At 39.7% G+C, this 18126-nt stretch overlaps 1 protein-coding gene across 1 annotated transcript in view; it reads right to left on the reverse strand.

The window, feature by feature from the left end:
• LOC124804710 (von Willebrand factor A domain-containing protein 8) overlaps positions 1-18126 on the reverse strand; it is a 256617-nt gene that overhangs the window by 54899 nt on the left and 183592 nt on the right. The window contains exons 24-25 of the mRNA XM_047264969.1: positions 13132-13444; positions 4761-4894 (exon numbers count right to left, since the gene is read on the reverse strand). Coding sequence (XP_047120925.1) covers positions 4761-4894; positions 13132-13444 — 447 coding nt within the window. The remainder of the gene's footprint in view (positions 1-4760; positions 4895-13131; positions 13445-18126) is intronic.

Here is an 18126-nt window from a genome sequence, read left to right on the forward strand (position 1 = left end):
CTTAAGTGTACAGTGCAGTGCCACGCCTCTTGAAACAACATTCTTATACCGCACGTCACTGGATTTCGCTCTGTGGAACTCAAACATGTATATTTTGTACTGGAGGCCATCAAAATATTTCAGGACAGTGGAAATTAAAATGTCGTGTAGTACCTCTCCTGCTCCCAGTCGATTAATATTGGATAGGATTATTTGTAACCAGGAGAACAAGAACTCTTCAGAAAATCTGGACTCTTTATTGCTTATTAGTTAATAACTTGCTCTTCTGTGTGACATAAAATTAAATACAGGATGCCTAAAACCGGTGAAGACAAGAGACAGGCAAGACAGTACACATTTCTTCAGTCCTTAGGTCCTAGCGATTTTCCTCTCTAATCTTGCTACAGCTTTACATGGCATGCTTTCCTTTCAGCGAAAGAACTATTACCTCATCAAAGTTCGTCAAATGTTTTGCTACCTGAAAAATAGAAATGTCATTGTTTAATACTGAAAAAGCTGTTAATACAAACAGTACCCAAGACTGGTATGGATTCTCGATCTGATTACGTCTATTTTGTCACTGTGTGCTGGATAAAACAAAATAGTCCTTTCTAATATTGGAGCAGTTGTAACATACACCAAATAAGCGAGACTGTTTTGGCAATAATGATCATCTTTATAATACGACAGAATAAAATTCACGAAATACCTATTTAGCCTACTACAAGCAAAAAGCTTTAAGTTAGTAAATAGTTTCACATTTCATTCATACACTCCAGTTTCTCATGCATGAGACCGAAAAGTAGCAGAACGAAATTTTTGTATAAATTTGGAATTGTCATATTCTTCCATAATTTGTGTGATGTCCCCGTTTCTTCTCCTTTCACATTCTAACAAACAGTCTTGTCATCACTAATTCTGTAACTATTCCTACCACTGTCAAAACTCATTCTCCGGTTAACTTTACTAACCCTACCACAATCATCGGTTTAGTTATCCAGTGATTGTTCACCGGTTAGGTGTTATTACGTATTCATACAATGCGTTTTCCGCGCTACTCTCAGAACGGAACTTAAGCGGCTGCTAGCCAACTGGCCCTGTCTAGTGTAGCGATCTGGCCAAAAATATTCTGTCACAATTTCACTTTCTTGGATACACTGAGAAGATAATACGTAATCTTTCTGACCTGTTATTCCTGTTAGTTGTTTATTTCCACTCTAGTAGTCTGAATCTATGGATTTCGCTAGTAATCATAACAACGGTGAACATTCAAAAACTGAATCAACCACATAAACAAGCAGCAGTTGGCATTCACCAGTTCGGCTTTATTCCACTCAGCTCGTATAGCCCCATCCCATTTTATCTGCAGGAAAATTTATTTCTAGGTGATTTGTGAAACAAGGTTCTTTTCCTCAAGAATATGAATTTGTCCCTCCCCCCCGAAACTGCCGCCTGGTTTGACACCCCCGCCCCCCCCCCCCCTCCCCCACTAGATCCAGGCCTACTGCGCAAGTGTGACTCTGGCAGCTTGGGCGCGCCAGTAAAATTCTTCCAGGTACCATGTGGCTGGTTGCTGCTACTGCTGCTTACACAGCCAACAGTCACATTTCTGTAGCCAGAAGTGGGAGAAGGTACTACTCATACAAGACTCAACCGCATTTGTGCATGAGCCCACTTATAACTGATTAAATGAGTCTAATGTTAACATTACACAAGAACTCATAAAAGAAATTCTGACAGACACAAAAGCAAGGGTGAGATTCAGAGGAGCACTGTCAGAAGAATTTGAGATCAAGACTGGTGTTAAACAGGGAGATGGATTCTCACCATTGTTGTTCAACATAGCACTGGGTGAAGTGATCAGACAGTGAAGAGCAATAAACAAGGAAATAGGAATACCAAAGACCCGTGTGGGGGACAAAAAGGACAACAGGGCTCAAGTGGACTGCCTAGCCTTTGCAGACGACATAGCAATAGTAAGTGAGACGGAAGAAGACGCAAAGACACAACTCGACAACTAAAGTAAGGTAGCCAGAAAGGTGGGACTGAGGATTGCCTATAACAAGACAAAGACATTAAATACCACTGCAGACTGGGAAACACCGGAAGGCACTGTGCAAATGGTGGAAAAATTTAAATATCTGGGAGAATTTATAACAGGAAGGAACAGGAGCAAGGGGGGAATAACAGAGAGGATAAAGAAGATGAGGTCAGCCTTCTGCATGACGAGAGACATGTACAATAAAAAGAATATATCCACAGAGGCAAAGATACGCCACTACAAGGCAACGGTGAGGAATGCAGTATTATATGCTGCTGAGACGATGACGCTAGGAAGAAATGGAGCAGAACAACTAGAGAAAGAAGAGAGAAAAATACTGAGAAAAATACTAGGTCCCAAAAGAGGTGGAGAGAGGTAGATGCGAAGACCTAGGGAAGAATTGTACCAGAAAATGAGAACAATATCCGGGGAAATCAGACTCAAAAGGGCAAGGTTTGCTGGACATGTAGTTAGGATGAGTATAGACAGAATGACGAAGAGAGAGTGGGAAACAACAGGGAGGACAAGGGGAAAGACAGGAACCAAGTGGGTTGTTGAACTTCAGAAGGACTGGTTGGAATTGGGAATCAAGGTCGAAGGAAAGGAAAATTGGAGGAACAAATATACACTGACCAATATGCCGGAGATCAATGACAGAGAAGAATACAGGAAAAGATTAGAGTGTCACCAGTGGAGCCGACAGGAGAAACGGAAGAGCAGGAGAGAAGAAGAGAAAGAATGAAGAGGTTCTGGGAGAAGAAGAGGAAAATGCAGTCCACGAAGGGGCTACCCGTGGTCCTACAGAGGTTGTAACGCAAGAAGAAGAAGAAGTTGTGACATCACGTTCACCGGAGGCAATTTGTTGTTATGAAGCATTGCATAGTCTTCAAAAAGCCTTTGACACACTTTGCTGTTGGCAGACACTTGTACGAGCACTGTGTTATTTTACAAGGCACATTTCCTTTGCAATTTCAGTTTTATTTTCATTTTTTTCTCTCGTTCATATTTTAATGCTGCAGTATTAGTCTGCAGTAGCAGGATACAGTAATATACGTTGTTAAAGTATTGGTTCTTACCAGTCAAAATTACAAAAATTTAACTGAAAACTAAAACAATGAAAAATTCCTGGAATTCTAAAAAATTCCGAGGTTTTTCCCAGTTTTCTCCCCGATTAAAAATTCCTGGGTTTTTTCCAGGTCTCCCAGTTGTTCCGGGTCGAATACACCCTGAAACACTTTCGACTATTTTGCTTTACTCTCACCCCATATTCTGATCTAGCTGTGCATCCATTCCATACAACAGCACCTGCAGTTCTCCTTCACTACCAGTCATCAGTGAATCCTATCATTGATATCCTTGCCTTCTGCACATTAATCCCAGTTTTGGACCTTTCTTGAATTTCCTTCTTTTCTATGCAGGTTGAACAGCAGAGGAGAAAAACTGATTCCCTACCTTATCCCCTTTTTAATCTTAGTACTTCTATCTTCTTCCACTCTTATTTTTCCCTGTCAATTTCTATATGATCACATCGATCAAGTTCACCAAATCGCATTAGACAACCATCAATTATGCCGTGAGAGATATGAGAAGCTATGGGCATATCTGAAGAACATGTTTGTCACATACTGACTGAATATTTAGGGATGAGAAAACTGACTGCACTCTGGGTGCCACAGTTGCTCACTCTGTGCCATCTCACACCCCATCAGTTGCCCTGGGGGAACTCCATGACTTGCTGTTTGGACTGCTTGACTCACCAGATCTAGCCACAAGCAAGCCTTTTTTGTTCCCTCAGCTAAAAGTTGAGCTTAGAGGACAGAAATTTTCATTGAAAGAAGAGGCCATCAGCTTCATAAACAACTACACTGCCGGGGTGGGGGGTGAGCAGCAACTATATTTTTCATAATATTATCTTTAGAAGTTTCTTTACAGTTACTGTATACCATGGACTGTCCCTTCAATCATAAATGGTTTTACTAAGTACATATCTATCCAGCACCTGGTCAAATTTCTTTTAAACTTGTGCTATAGTTCTACATCATCCTGGCCAGAGCTAAATGTTTCTTCAAGTCCAGTATTGATTTATGACCCAACTGCCCCTTCACATAGTTTGCTGAAAATATAAATCTTTGCACTTTGGTAAATACTGTTGCTAAATAGAATGTAACAAAAGAAGCTCTGACTGTCAAAATATCCTATGTAGCTAAAATTGTAATTGTATTATGGTTTTCCTTGACCTGTTCTATAATGACATCCCTTTCGAATCAAATATTCCTCATTTGCATCATTACGTAAACACAGTATTATCAGGACAACAGAATTGAAATACTACCTCATAAGCCTGTTGTACAGAATAATTTCATGTAGTTGTTACATGGGATGCACAACCAAATATGTTGGTATCTTGGACAAGGAAGTAATTATTTGCCTTTACAGTACAGATAAATTTGTTTAATGTATATTTGTTTGCAACTTCACCAGTTTTGATCCCAACTTTTTTTATGCCATTAGACCCCTGTGTTATGGTGTGATCATGGAATAATAGCATAATGAAGAATTGTGTATATGGCAGGCAGCAATAATAATAATAACAACAATAACAATAATATTAAGAAGACGAAGAATAAGAAAGATAGGGAAATAATGAGCTGGAGATAACTTCAAGTACCATAAGCTGAATTTCTGATAATGTGTGACCATTTTTTTCCAAAATGTGTGGTTTATATAATCTAACACTCACTGTGGAATAGGAATGTATCTCTGCTTTCTGCTCACAATGTCGGTCACCTCGAGAAAGCCCGTTGCACCAGGCACAGATTTTTTAGGATCTGCCAGATCTTCTGGAGCTTGTGATGCAGGAATGTTCCTAATTACCTGGAAAAAAAGCAAGAACATTATGTAAAGAATAGTAGTAGTGCTAGGAGCACTATGGGGTTTTTACTGTTACTGCCAGGCAAATATTGGGATGCGGGTGACTAACAGAGGGCAGGGCAGGATTTTGTGACTCACAGGTGTAAATGCAACAGGCAGAGGATGGGACAGAACAGGGCAAGGCAGCACAGTGTCTGGAACAGCTTGCTGTGCGAAGGCCACACAGCTGACGGGTGGCATACAGACCACATGCTCTCACGGGGTGGGTGAGACAATGCCTCCCAATATGGGTGCACAATGTGTTGCAAAGTACTTCCTTTGCTATCCTGCCCTGCCCTGGCTTCCCTCAGTTGGCTAAGTCCCAATGTGTGCATGGCCTAATTCAAAACACTCTTAATGTACATGCTTCACATTAGAATATTTTTTATCATAGGAATGTGTTGTGTTGTTGCTGGTGCTGCTGTTGTTATCTCTGTCAGGAGACTGGTTTGGTGCAGCTCCCCATGTTAATCTATCCTATCTCTTCATATCTACATACAGTTAAACTTGCTTATTGCAATCAAGCCTTGCTCCCCACCCACTTCCACTTCCCAACGTTACCTACATGACTATTCCCCCCCCCCCCCCCCCCCCTTCCCCATTAGGATGTGCCCTAACAACTTATCCCTACCTTTAGTCAAGTTGTGTCTATCAGTTCAATCCAGAATCTCTACATTAATTATCTGAGCTACCAATATCATTTTCAGAATTCTTCAGAAGCATCACTACAGAAAAACTTCAGGTTTCTTCCTGTATGTGCTGTTCATTATTCATATTTCTTTTCGGCGCAAAGTTATACTTCACACAAATACTTTCAGGGAGTACAAAATGGTTGGGTTGGGTTGTTTGGGAGAAGAGACCAAACAGCGAGGTCATCAGTCTCATCGGATTAGGCAAGGAAGTCAGCCGTGCCCTTTCAAAGGAACCACCCCAGAGCGATTTAGGGAAATCACGGAAAACCTAAATCAGGATGGCCAGATGTGGGATTGATCCGTCGTCCTCCTGAATGCGAGTCCAGTGTGCTACCACTGTGCCACCTCGCTCGGTACAAAATAGTTGATTATTGGTAGAAACTTGCTGATGTATTGCCATTTGGCGTTTGTCTCAGGACCTTTGACCAACATTTATTTAATGTCTTTTCTGATGTTTCATCAACATTACTGGCTGGCATTCTCAAAGATTCACCCTCCATTGCTGATGGCAGACTGAAGTCAAGCCTGTCAAAGGTTATATGTATTCTCTATACTAATGTCACTGGGGGAAGAGGGAGAGGGTGATTCCTTGATCAATATAGTCATAATATTGTCTTCAACTATTTTTACTTCGTACAGCCCCTCTATTTATTTCTTACATCTTTCAGTCTTTCCTTCTACTGACAGTACTGGCTCAACATTTAAGCTCTTTATATTTGTGCACCAACTTTTTTCCCCAAAAGTCACTAATTTTTCTAAAGGCAGTATCTATCTTTCTCATAGTCATGTATGCTTGTACAGCTTTGTATTTATATTCTGTCGGTTCTGGATTTTCCATTTAACACGTCCTATCAATTTAATTAAGAAATGCTAAATTGGTTACTATTCATTAATTTTTTAGAAGATACATTTCTGGGTATCCACATCCTCCAAAAAATGTTGTTGCTGTTTATTTTTCTACTGAACCTTTCATAATTTTTCCTTCATCTGCCTTTATTTAGAAATAAGTGGATTTATGAGTGCAATTCAACATTACTTCCAAACATATTGACAGGGATATTTTATATCAAGTGTGAGATCTACTAGGTCATACACCTAATCTCTGAGAATAAAAAGGGCAACACACTGAGCATTAGTGATACAATCTTTGTGATTTATCTGTGTGACTCTAAAGTTGCAGAGTATTATGTAGATTTTTTTAGTGCCATCATGGAACATTAATGAAATTGCATCATTCATTTGCAATAATCTACTGAATTAATTTACACTGACACTTGTGAGTAGCATCAAAGCCCATTACACTGGCTTGTCCATCACATAATTTCTACATCTCGTTAATTACTTCTGGTAATTTCCTTGCTGAAGTCAAAATCATTTCCTGCACTATGATTACATGACTTTGAACTCCTATCAAGCTTCCAATATAAGTTGCTAACAAATTTTGTGAAATATTTGCAATCTCTAGCCTCCAGATTCTTGTTTTGCAATAGTATACATAATGGATCATCTTTGCAGTTTTGATATTGTATGATCTTGCACAAATTGTGTGGCCTTAATCATGTCAAACTGAGAAAAGTTGATCAATGATGTGGCATGAAACTACTCATATTTCTGAACTCTTGATTTACTGAAGACACTTCAGCTATCTTCAGGAAAGTTTTTGCAGCCACACCCAATTATGCTTATGTGGTTTGTGTCTTTTGTGAGAGCATGCAAGGAGAATCTAAGGCATGTACCACTATGCCCAGATCACAGCTTGTTGCTCTAGTGCTAGAAAAATAGCCTACCTGAAAAATGTTTATCGTCACGTAATGACAATTGTAGGTTGAGAAGCAGAGCACATGAAAACATTGCATTAGTTTCATGAAATCCTGACATGTGAGGAGAACCAGGGATGTGTGTGTTCGTGAATGGTTTAAGGCTGCACCATGAACATACCACTGATAAAGTGCAGGGCTTCTATTCAGCAACATGTGCTTCTTTTTTGTAGTGTATTACTTTATTCCAATATAAATTGTGAGGTGATGTTGAATAAAATTTTATCTCACTAATTCAAGCACTAGTTTGTCTTTTGTAAACAATAACTCTGTGCAAACTGACACACAATTTTCCTTCCGTTCATCACCCAAAACTCTGGGAACAAATTTTGCACTCATTCATCTTATTAGTAAATTATTGGGCCCATGCAAGATGCATGACTCATTGTCATAGGGAAGAAGGAAGCTAAGTTCCTTAGTAAGCTCTCAAATAATTATTCATCTTTATGAACAAACATTTTTTGCCACTTTTTGCACATTTTCTTCTGTTTTTGAGTTTAATGGATGTCCAAAATGTTGCTCATCTTCTATCCACTCATTTCCACTTTTAAATTGGTCATACCATTTGCAAACAGTCTTCAGAGTTACAGCATTATTTCCATACACCAATTTCAACATTTCATGAGTCTCTTTGGCTCTTTTTTCCAACTTGAGACAGAACTTAATGTTCAGGCATTGTTCAAAATCTATGACATGTGACAGTTGCAGTAAACATAACCTCACTTTAAAGTCTCTGGATGGTGACTGACAAGTCAGAATGCGTTCCCACTTGGCACTGTGTGTCTCAACGGATCAGGCTGTCAGACAAATTACATAAAATAGTTGTAGCATCAGTAGTTGCAGCTAAAAAAATTCATTCACTGTAGTTTTTGATCACACCTCATACTTTATTCAGAACACATTCTCATATCATAGCAGGAAACTGATTGGTTCTAAGTGCCAAAACAAAAGCTTTTACAAGCTGATTCTTGCAAAGCAGGAAACAGCAACCAGCCACTGTTAATAGTGTTATTTATGTACACCTGTTTAGAACAGATAGTTTCATCTTCAGATGGTGTTCACATTTGTTGTTGTTTACATTAGTTGTTGGCTGTAGTTTTTTTCAACATTAATGTAAACAACAACAAAAGTAATATAAACTACAACAACGAAATTAATATAAATGCGAACAGCCCTCTGAAGATCAATGAGTCAGTTCAAAATCGGTAACAGAGCCATTTGTGTAAATAAATAGCGTTATTAATTATGGCTGGTTGCCATTTTCTTCTTTTTTAGAATCAACTTGTATTTTGTACACTGTCAAGGTCTCAAAATTTTTTGACAAAATATAGTAGGAAGAAAGTTTTTGTTCCAAGCGCCATTAATACTGAGACAATACATTTTATTTGTGATAATACACGTACATAAGTACAACATTACAGATTTAACTAGTAGAACTGAAGTCAACAAAAACAACTTCTCACAGAATAAAACTGTCACTCTGCAGCAGAGTGTGTGCTGATACGAAACTTCCTGGCAGATCATATCTGTGTGCCAGACCGAAGTTTGGAAGGTAGGAGAGAAAGTACTGGCAGAACTGAAGCTGTGGGGGCGGGTCATCAGTCATGCTTGGGAAGCTAAGTCGGGAGAGCACTTGCCCACACAAGCAAAAGGTCCCAAGTTCAAGTCTCGGTCTGGCACACAGTTTTAATCTGCAAGAAATTTCACCAAGCCTCATATTTTCCAAAATTTGCAACTCCATAGGGAAGCACAGCTTATCACAAAGACTAGGTGGCATCCACTAATGCAAGTTTGAAAGAGTTTCTCCATGGTTTGATACCTGGATCAAGTATAGGGACGTGCAACAGAATACTTAGAACACACTAGCACTGAAAATGCATTTTGTGAAAAATGACACTTAGAATGTTTTCCATTTCCATTCTTCGTATGTAAACTTTACAGAAATGCACTGAAACATGAGAGACAAGTCAACTATAAAGGCACACTGATTGGACTCAAAATTAGTGACAGGAGCATAAAACAGGTCCACAACAATTACATAAAGTTAGCTAGATTGTCTGGACCATAATCCAAATGAATTCTGATTGTCTGACTGTTTCCCCAGTGATCTATGTCATTGTGAAAGTATAACACCAAGTGAGTTTTAGGCAAGCTTTGTTAACAATGTAAAGCAAACAATCTCTGTCAACAATATTGTGAGAGAATTTCATAACACATAAATAAAACTCTCGTGCAAATCTGCAATACTTAAAATGTGGTTACATGAGTCATCTGTTATTTCCTGTGCTGCGCAATTGTGAGCATATAATCCTATGAAGGATACTAATTTTGGTTCAAAACTGCTAGCATATAATTTCCTGCTGAAACACTGATCAGCAAGGCTGTTGGGGCTCTGACAGCACAGGGTCTGTAGCATGTGCTACGTGTATAAACTGCCTCTGAGTAGGCAGTGTAAAATCATTTTTTTTTATGTGCATGCATGTTTCATGGCTCCATTAAGTGCTTGAGTTTGAAATCATCCAGTACTGTAACTTGGAGCCATGTTACAAACAGCTTTGTCTCAGGAATGGACTATTTGAGGAATGTGACGGTGGCACAGTATGAATTGATCCATCTCATGTTCCAATGCTGATTCAGTTTTTAATGATTGAAGTTCAACAAAGATTAAATTTTCAACCAAGAATGAATTGAAAATGTAAAATGATAATTTTTCATTGAGCTTTAATGTCTATCAGTGAAGAATACTGTAATTATGAAGATCACCATGTGTAATGGCACCACAAATAAAACACAACCAACAGAAAAATTCGAATTAATTTGGAAATACATAGATAGCCCAGAAGCTACAAAGCAGACTTACTATTGACTTTTCTGCATTCACATTTTTATTTAAACTGTCCCATGCAAACTTTTCTTTTTCTCTTCAGCCTTCCTCAAAGAAGATGCCACTTTTTTACCATACCTCTAGTTTCCTGCTCCTTATGTTATTTTTAATCTATGTTTAGATCCACTGTCTAAGATTTTATACTGATGTGTCAATCTGACTAGTTATATGTTTTAATTATACCAGTACTTCATAAGAGTTATAGTACTCAAAGTCTGATTTCGTGAACAACAGAGGGTCATATTGATAAGATCGAGAAATCCTTTTCAGTTGTAAATAATATTTTATAAGAATGGCTATTTTTGGAGACTACTGCTCCACCATTGGGTACTACACACTGCAGCAAGAAGGAGAGGGCCATGACATAATACAAATTTAACATACTTACTTATATTGTTTGTCAAGTTATGGGTGTGGTATGGGTGGGCCAGTTACTTACAATATATTTAGCTCACACATATGTGACACTAGGCTCTGCAACATGAAAGACGGCACAGGGTGTGATCAATGTCTGATCTGGATACAAGCTATGGTTGTGGGATGGGTGGGCCAGTTAATTACAATACATTTAACTCACACATATGTGACACTAGGCTCTGCAACATGAAAGACGGCACAGGGTGTGATCAATGTCTGATCTGGATACAAGTTCAGCATCTTAATCAGAGTGTCAGTTTACTGTGTGTGACTGAATAGACATGTCACATATGAACACAATTATATACAAATACAGGGGCTTTCATATATTATGCAGTTTTTAAATTGACTGATAATTTTTTTTCTCGTTTACAGCACTGTATTTATTACTTTTAATATCAATGGAGGTATAAGTTGCGGCACAAATTTCTTTTCTCCCCAATTCTATTCAGTACCTCCTCATTAGTTACATGATCTACCCATCCAATCTTCAGCATTCTTCTGAAGCACCACATTTTGAAAGCTTCTATTCTCTTGTCTAAACAGGAAAGTATTATCATTGTGAAAACTCATTACGGAATTGGCAAGTGCTATGCTGAGACTGTTGCACTTCGTGGGATCTACGGACATAATAATTCTCCTATAGCATCAACAGTTCTGTGGTTGAAAAAGAAATTTGAGGGAATAGTGCCCGTTGCAACCATCAAATCACCTGGATGATACTGTATGGTTTGTAAGGAACAAGACACAACATTGGTGCAGGATAGTGTGGCTGTGAGGCCTCACAAGTCGATTCGAACATCATTCCCAACAACTGGGAATTTCGACAGCCTCTTTGCAAAGAACTGTGAAACAGGATCTTCATATGCACCCATAGAAGATTCAGTTGACACAATGTCTTAAATCCACAAATAATTTTAAATGGACAAATTTCATCAAATGGATTCTCACAAAACAAGAAGAGGACAATAATTTCCAAAAAGAATGATCTTCAGTGATACGGCACATTTTCGCCTGTGTGAGTTCGTTAACCAACAAAATTGCCATATTTGGGGTCAAGATAACCTTAGAGTGACCCAAGATATCCACATGCATCCACTGCAAAGTACATCCTGGTGTGGCTTATGAGCAGGTGGTGTGATCGTGATCAGTCCCTTCTTTTTTGAAGATTTTGATGGTAATGCAGTAACAGTTAACAGTGAGCATCATCGTGAAATGGTCAGACACAACTTCTGCCCAGCTCTGCATGAAGTGGATACAGCCACTATGTGCCTTCAGCAGTACAGGCCCACATGTCACACATCCCATGAGTCAATAACCCTACTCCATGGGTAATTCCATCAGTCTGTGATCTCACTTTATGGTGAGCTGGAATGGCCTCCCAGATCTTGTGACCTTACTCCATGTGAGTTCTTTTTATGGCATTATGTGAATTCCAAGGGCTAAGAGAACAAACCACATACAGTTCTCCAACTTAAGAGTTATTATGAACTTCACAGACTAAGTAACTGCCTGCCGAGACTGTGGAGGTGGACATATGCCTGATATAATTTAGAAATATGTAATAAGTTCCTGTGGGACCAAACTGCTGAGGTTATTGGTCCCTAGGCTTACACACTACTTAATCTAACTTAAGCTAAGTTATGCTAAGGACAACACACACACCGATGCCCGAGGGAGGACTCGAACCTCCGACAGGGGGAGCTGCGCGAACCACGGCAAGGCATCATAGACCACGCGGCTACCCTGTGCAGCGCCTGATATAATTTTCTGGACTTAAATGGGAGTGAATATATAGATGAAAATAAAAAAAGCAATTTTTGACTTAATTACAAACAATGGGAAATGTAGGGTGGAGTGTAACAATATTAGAGAGGAAAGTTGCTACTCACCATATAGCGGAGGTGCTGAGTCATGACAGGCACAACAAAAAGATTCACACAATTATAGCTTTGGGCCATTAAGACCTTTGTCAGCAATACACACACATACACACATGCACACACACACTCACGCAAACACAACTTGCACTTGCACTGCAGACGTGTGTGCAAGTTGCATTTGCGTGACTGTGTGTGTGTGCGCGCAAGTGTGTACGTCTGTCTATTGCTGACAAAGGCATTAATGGCCGAAAGCTATAATTGTGTGAATCTTTTTGTTGTGCCTATCGTGACTCAGCATCTCTGCTATATGGTGAGTAGCAACTTCCCTCTCTAATATTGTTATATTTGATGTAATTACTGTATTTTTAAAAATTACAATATATGGAAGACCACGTGTATAATTCAGATTCAAATATTACCACCATGGTTAGTCTAGTAAACTGATACAAAAACAATATGTTATGGTGTCCTGTACATAATGTACTGATATACAGAAAATATGCAGTACCTGTCCGTGCTCAGAGAATATTAAAGGATGTCCCAGACTGCGTGTGGATCTGCTGTTGCTCGACTGCCATGTGTACAGTTCCTGCTGAGAAAGATCTGGAAATCCAACAGCAAGTGTGACTGCTGAGCCAGACTGTGCAAGCAAACGTGATGGTACAGATAGTGATTGACCCAGTGCTTGGGATAGTATATTTGATGGCACTGTCTTATAACCACATGCTGCAGTGTATACATTTGCAGAGCCTGTTTCTTGAATTTCTGACAGCAGGCTTGGGCAGGGGTCTGAAGGTGAAGATGATGTTAGCACGTATCTCCTGGAACATAACATATTGACATGCTTGTAAATACAGGTAAAAGTCATAATAAATTTTAAAACAACTAAGTGAAATAAAGTAGTGGCTCTCCAAAGGCTATCTACATCTATACACTGCAAGTCTTACGTCGTGTGGTGGAGGGCACTTCTGGCATCATTACATGATTCTCCCTTCCCTGTTCCATTTGCGAATGGTGCAAAGCAAAAACTGTTGGTAATCCAACATATTACCTCTCCTTTTTCTGATTTTTTCATTGTAGTTTTTTCACAAGATGTATATGAGAGGAAGAAAATAAGGTTCTTGACTCTTTCAGAACATACATTCTCAGAACCTCAATAGTAAATCTCTCTGTGATGTGCACAATCACTCTTCTAGTGCCTGTATCTGCATTTGTGACAAAATGCGTCACTTTTCATTTGACCACCTCTGTCTCTTCTATTAATCCTACTTTGTAGGGGTCTGAAGCTGATGACTAATACTCAATAACTGGTCGAACAAATGTGGATGAATTGCAGTTCCTTACTGTTCTTCCAAAAAATCTCAGCCTGTCATCTGTTTTTCTACTATTTGTTTTATGAGTTCATTACAGTGACTGGAATCAGGCAAAACTGGGAACAACTCAAAAACAAGCAAAGAGTGGCCAAGGGTGTTGACAGTGAGCCCCAAAGACTAACAGATGGGCAACATGAGAGAAAGACAGGCAATAGAGATGGCATGACAGAATAACAAGTCCAGGTAGCAAATCAAGATTGGAAAACTAAGACACAGCAAATTCAGAACCAAGATAATGATACATAGTGAGATCAGTACCATAGCACAGAGGAATCACAATCAGGCCAGCACAGTGGGTGTGTCTAGGCAGTGGCACTCGCAGCGGACACACCAGTGTATGCAGACACAGCTGCACCACCTAACAGCCATAATTGATTTCCACACCATCTGGTGGGCATTCGAATGTGCCAGGCCGGGATATCAGAATCATTTACTAAGATTGTTCCATATGGTTGCTCCTAGGTATTTTACAGTAGTTACCATTTTTAATGATGTGTTGCCAATGGTGTAAGTGACCACTAACTATTTCTTCACCTATTTGTGAACAATACATTACATTTATTTATATTCAATGTCAACTATCAGTCCCTGCACCAGTTGTTGAGACAACTGCGTCAACTGTGAACAGCCTTCAGGAGCATCCAAAGTTATCTATTAGATCATTTATGTGCATTGTAAACAGTAACAGTTCTATTAAACTACCCTGTAGTACTTCTGAAATACCTTTATATCTGTTGATTTTGTTTTGTTTTGTTAAGAACAATGTATTGAGTTCTACTTGTGAGGATGTTTTGCATCTAATGACATTAGTCCGATACTTTGAAATCTATTTTATTACTAAACAATAGTCCAGAACGGTATCAAATACTTTCCTGAACTCTAGGAACATTGTATGAATAAGGGCAATATTGCCCACAGTGCTTTAGATCCAATGGAAGAACAGAGTGAACTGAGACCTACAATATCTTGTTTGTGGGGTCCATGTTGATTTTTATAGAGGAGATTTTCATCCTCCAAAAATGTCATAATACATGAGCATAAAACATGATCCATAATTCTACAACAGACTGGCAAAGGCCAAGTGAGAAAGGCATATAATTGTGTGCATTTGTCCTACCACTCTTCTTGAAATGGAATAATCTGTAATTTTTTTCCAATCACTAGGTACCCTTTATGCTCGAGCAGTTTATGATAAAGCACTGATAGAAGAGGAGACAGTTCTTTCACATAATTTTTCTAGAATCTCACAGGTATCTCATTCACTCAAGGCACCTTTCCACTACTGAGGGATTTTAACTGATTCTCTATTCTCTGATGACTTATATCAATATCGTGCAATGACTGAAAGGACAAACTGTACCAGAGGTTGAAAATACCACTTCAAATGCAAAGTTCTTTTATTATCACACAACCGGTTTTGGCTATTATAAGCCCATCTTCAGGTGTTGTAACTCGGTGCTGTGGCCCCCGAGCGCTGCGGTGGACATGTACTAGGCACGGTGTGCTACCTAACTCCCTGTTCAACGCTCATACGTAGCACACTGTGCCTAGTACACACCCACTGCGGCACTCGGGGGCCACAGCACCAAGTTACAACACCTGAAGATGGGCTTATAATAGCCGAAACTGGTCGTGTAATAATAAAATAACTTTACATTTGAAGCGGTATTTTCAACCTCTGGTACAATGCTCTGTTGCGGATGTTTCTCCTACAGGATTGTTCGTAGGACAAACTGTATTATAATCTTCCACAGTGAAACAGTTTCGAAAGACCAAGCTCAGTGTTTTGGCCTTCTCCATGCTGTCTTCCATTTCAAGGCCACTACAGTCACTGTCCAAGTGAATAGATGACTTCCTTGCAACACCCACAACAATTGCTGCTCTCGTAGTCCTATGACCACTGATGCTCTCCTCTATGCTAACTAATTTGAAAATTTTGGATCTTTTTGCTGTAGGAAGTTTAAGACATTGCCCTCATGATTTGGTTCTCTAATTAACTGCCTAAAGTAATTCTCATAAAAGACATTCAGGACAATTACACACAAAGCCCTGTCTCTGGCACCAGATTGATGGCATGACCCTCCCATTCAGTAAACTGAATTCTTATCCTGTTAAAACAACATGATCAGGAAACTTACAATATTCTGCATGAAACATCTTGACAGATTAAACCAATATGCCAGACTGGGATTTGAACACAGTATCTTTGCCTTTCATTATTGAGTGTTCTCTACCAACTGAGTTATCCAAGCATCACCCCACGACATGTGCTCACAGCTTTACTTCTGCTAATACCTATCTCCTACTTGGATAGCTCAGTACGGTAGAGCAATTGCCCGCAAAAGGCAAAGACCCCAGGTAAGTTCCAGGCCAGCATACAGTTTTAATCTGACAGTAAGTTTCAATTCAGTACACGTGCTGCAGAGTGAAAATTCATTCCAGAATATTGTGCATGTTCTTACTGATGGGCTCTGCCACTATAGCTTCTGATGCAGGCGGTCCATAAAATCATCTGACCCACCTTTCAGGCTTAACTTCACAAACATTATTTCACATTCTGTATCCTTACTAGATATTACTGAATTCCTTACGGCAATAAATGCGTTACCAGCCATGTGTATACCCCTTGATCTATAACTACCTGACACCTAACCTATCCTTGTGATAAAAATCCAAATCTCAATTTAGGATTTTTCTGCTATTCCTGTTCAGTTTAAACCAACTGTCAGTTTCTGACACTATCCGAGCATCATTAACTTTAATAAGTGATACTAAATCTGAGATCTTACAATTTTTGGCCCTGCAGTTTACTAACAGCACATTAACCTTTTCTCTTTCTGATCCACAAGGAAGAAAGTTCTCTGGGGGTAATGTGCTGATCTATCTTTGATTGTGGCGGAAACTCATCATCAATCCTAAGGAATGGTTCCTCTAACTAAAAACAAAGAAAATCCGTAATATGTTTGTTTGCGTGGCCATCTTCCGCAGCAGCTGACTTCCTTGCAACACCCACAACCATTGCTGCTCTCACAGTCCTATGACCACTGATGCTCTCCTCTATGCTAACTAATTTGAAAATTTTGGATCTTTTTGCTGTTTGGATCTGTTACTATAGGTTATCCATCTTGAGCTGACTGCAATTTAATTAAAAGGAATCACACCATACGCTTTTCTTCATATAGCACCTTCTGTGATTATTCTGCAAATTGTAACAGATAGTAAATGAGAAGCCATGTATCTACCCCTTTTACTGTAACTATCTGACTAGCCACTTCCTTTGTGTAGTGCATGCCTGACTTATTGAGGGGACCCTACAATTCACCACCTGATAGGCAGAGATTGAGAAATTCACATCTGAGATTATCTCAGAATCATATGAGCCTATGATTTAAAACTTTCAATTGGCTTCAAAGCAAAGGAGCAAAATTAACTCTGGGTATGATGCTGCAAATAGTGAACCCTGCTTGCAGCCTACAGGCAGTTCTAGCTACCTTCACCAATGCAGCTAATCGCCAGAAGGAACTGAGGATGGTCACAGAACCAAAGTGTCATTTATGCCAACATGATCTATGATTTGCATCTGGTTGCTTCCAGTGCATTCAATGGCTGTCAGCAAAGCCTTCAGTTGTTGGATGAGAGCTCCCACCAAACATACTGAGTGGACACTGGGCTTCTTTCCCAACCTACCTCCTATTTCCCTGAGGCCATTAGCCCAGCAGATGAGGTATCCCACACTGACTCAGTTGTACCATAAACACTGGACAGCACCTCATAACTACTGCTAAGGAATAAGGGAGCAGTCTGCACAGCCTGTTCTCATTTTCACCCTCATCCTAGATTAATGAAAACCCACCACTGTCTGCTATTCATGGTTAACTGAGGACAAATCAGTCAGATGTTGCGCAACCAGAAATATACTGTGGAAGGATAACTTAACTGACTGTGGAAGAGGGGAAGAGAAGGAGAAAAGTGGGGCTGGGGGAGAGGGAGAGAGGGGGGGGGAGGTGGAGTGGGCGGGGGGGGGGGGGGTAGGTGGAGTGGGCAGGAGGGGGGGAGGGGGAACAGGGGCTGCAACTGAGGTTGGAGGATGGTAGTTCTATGTAGTCACCCTTTGCTACACACAGCAAGAC

Source organism: Schistocerca piceifrons, chromosome 7 (assembly GCF_021461385.2).
Source record: "Schistocerca piceifrons isolate TAMUIC-IGC-003096 chromosome 7, iqSchPice1.1, whole genome shotgun sequence".
In the NCBI taxonomy this organism is placed as follows: Eukaryota; Metazoa; Arthropoda; class Insecta; order Orthoptera; family Acrididae; genus Schistocerca; species Schistocerca piceifrons.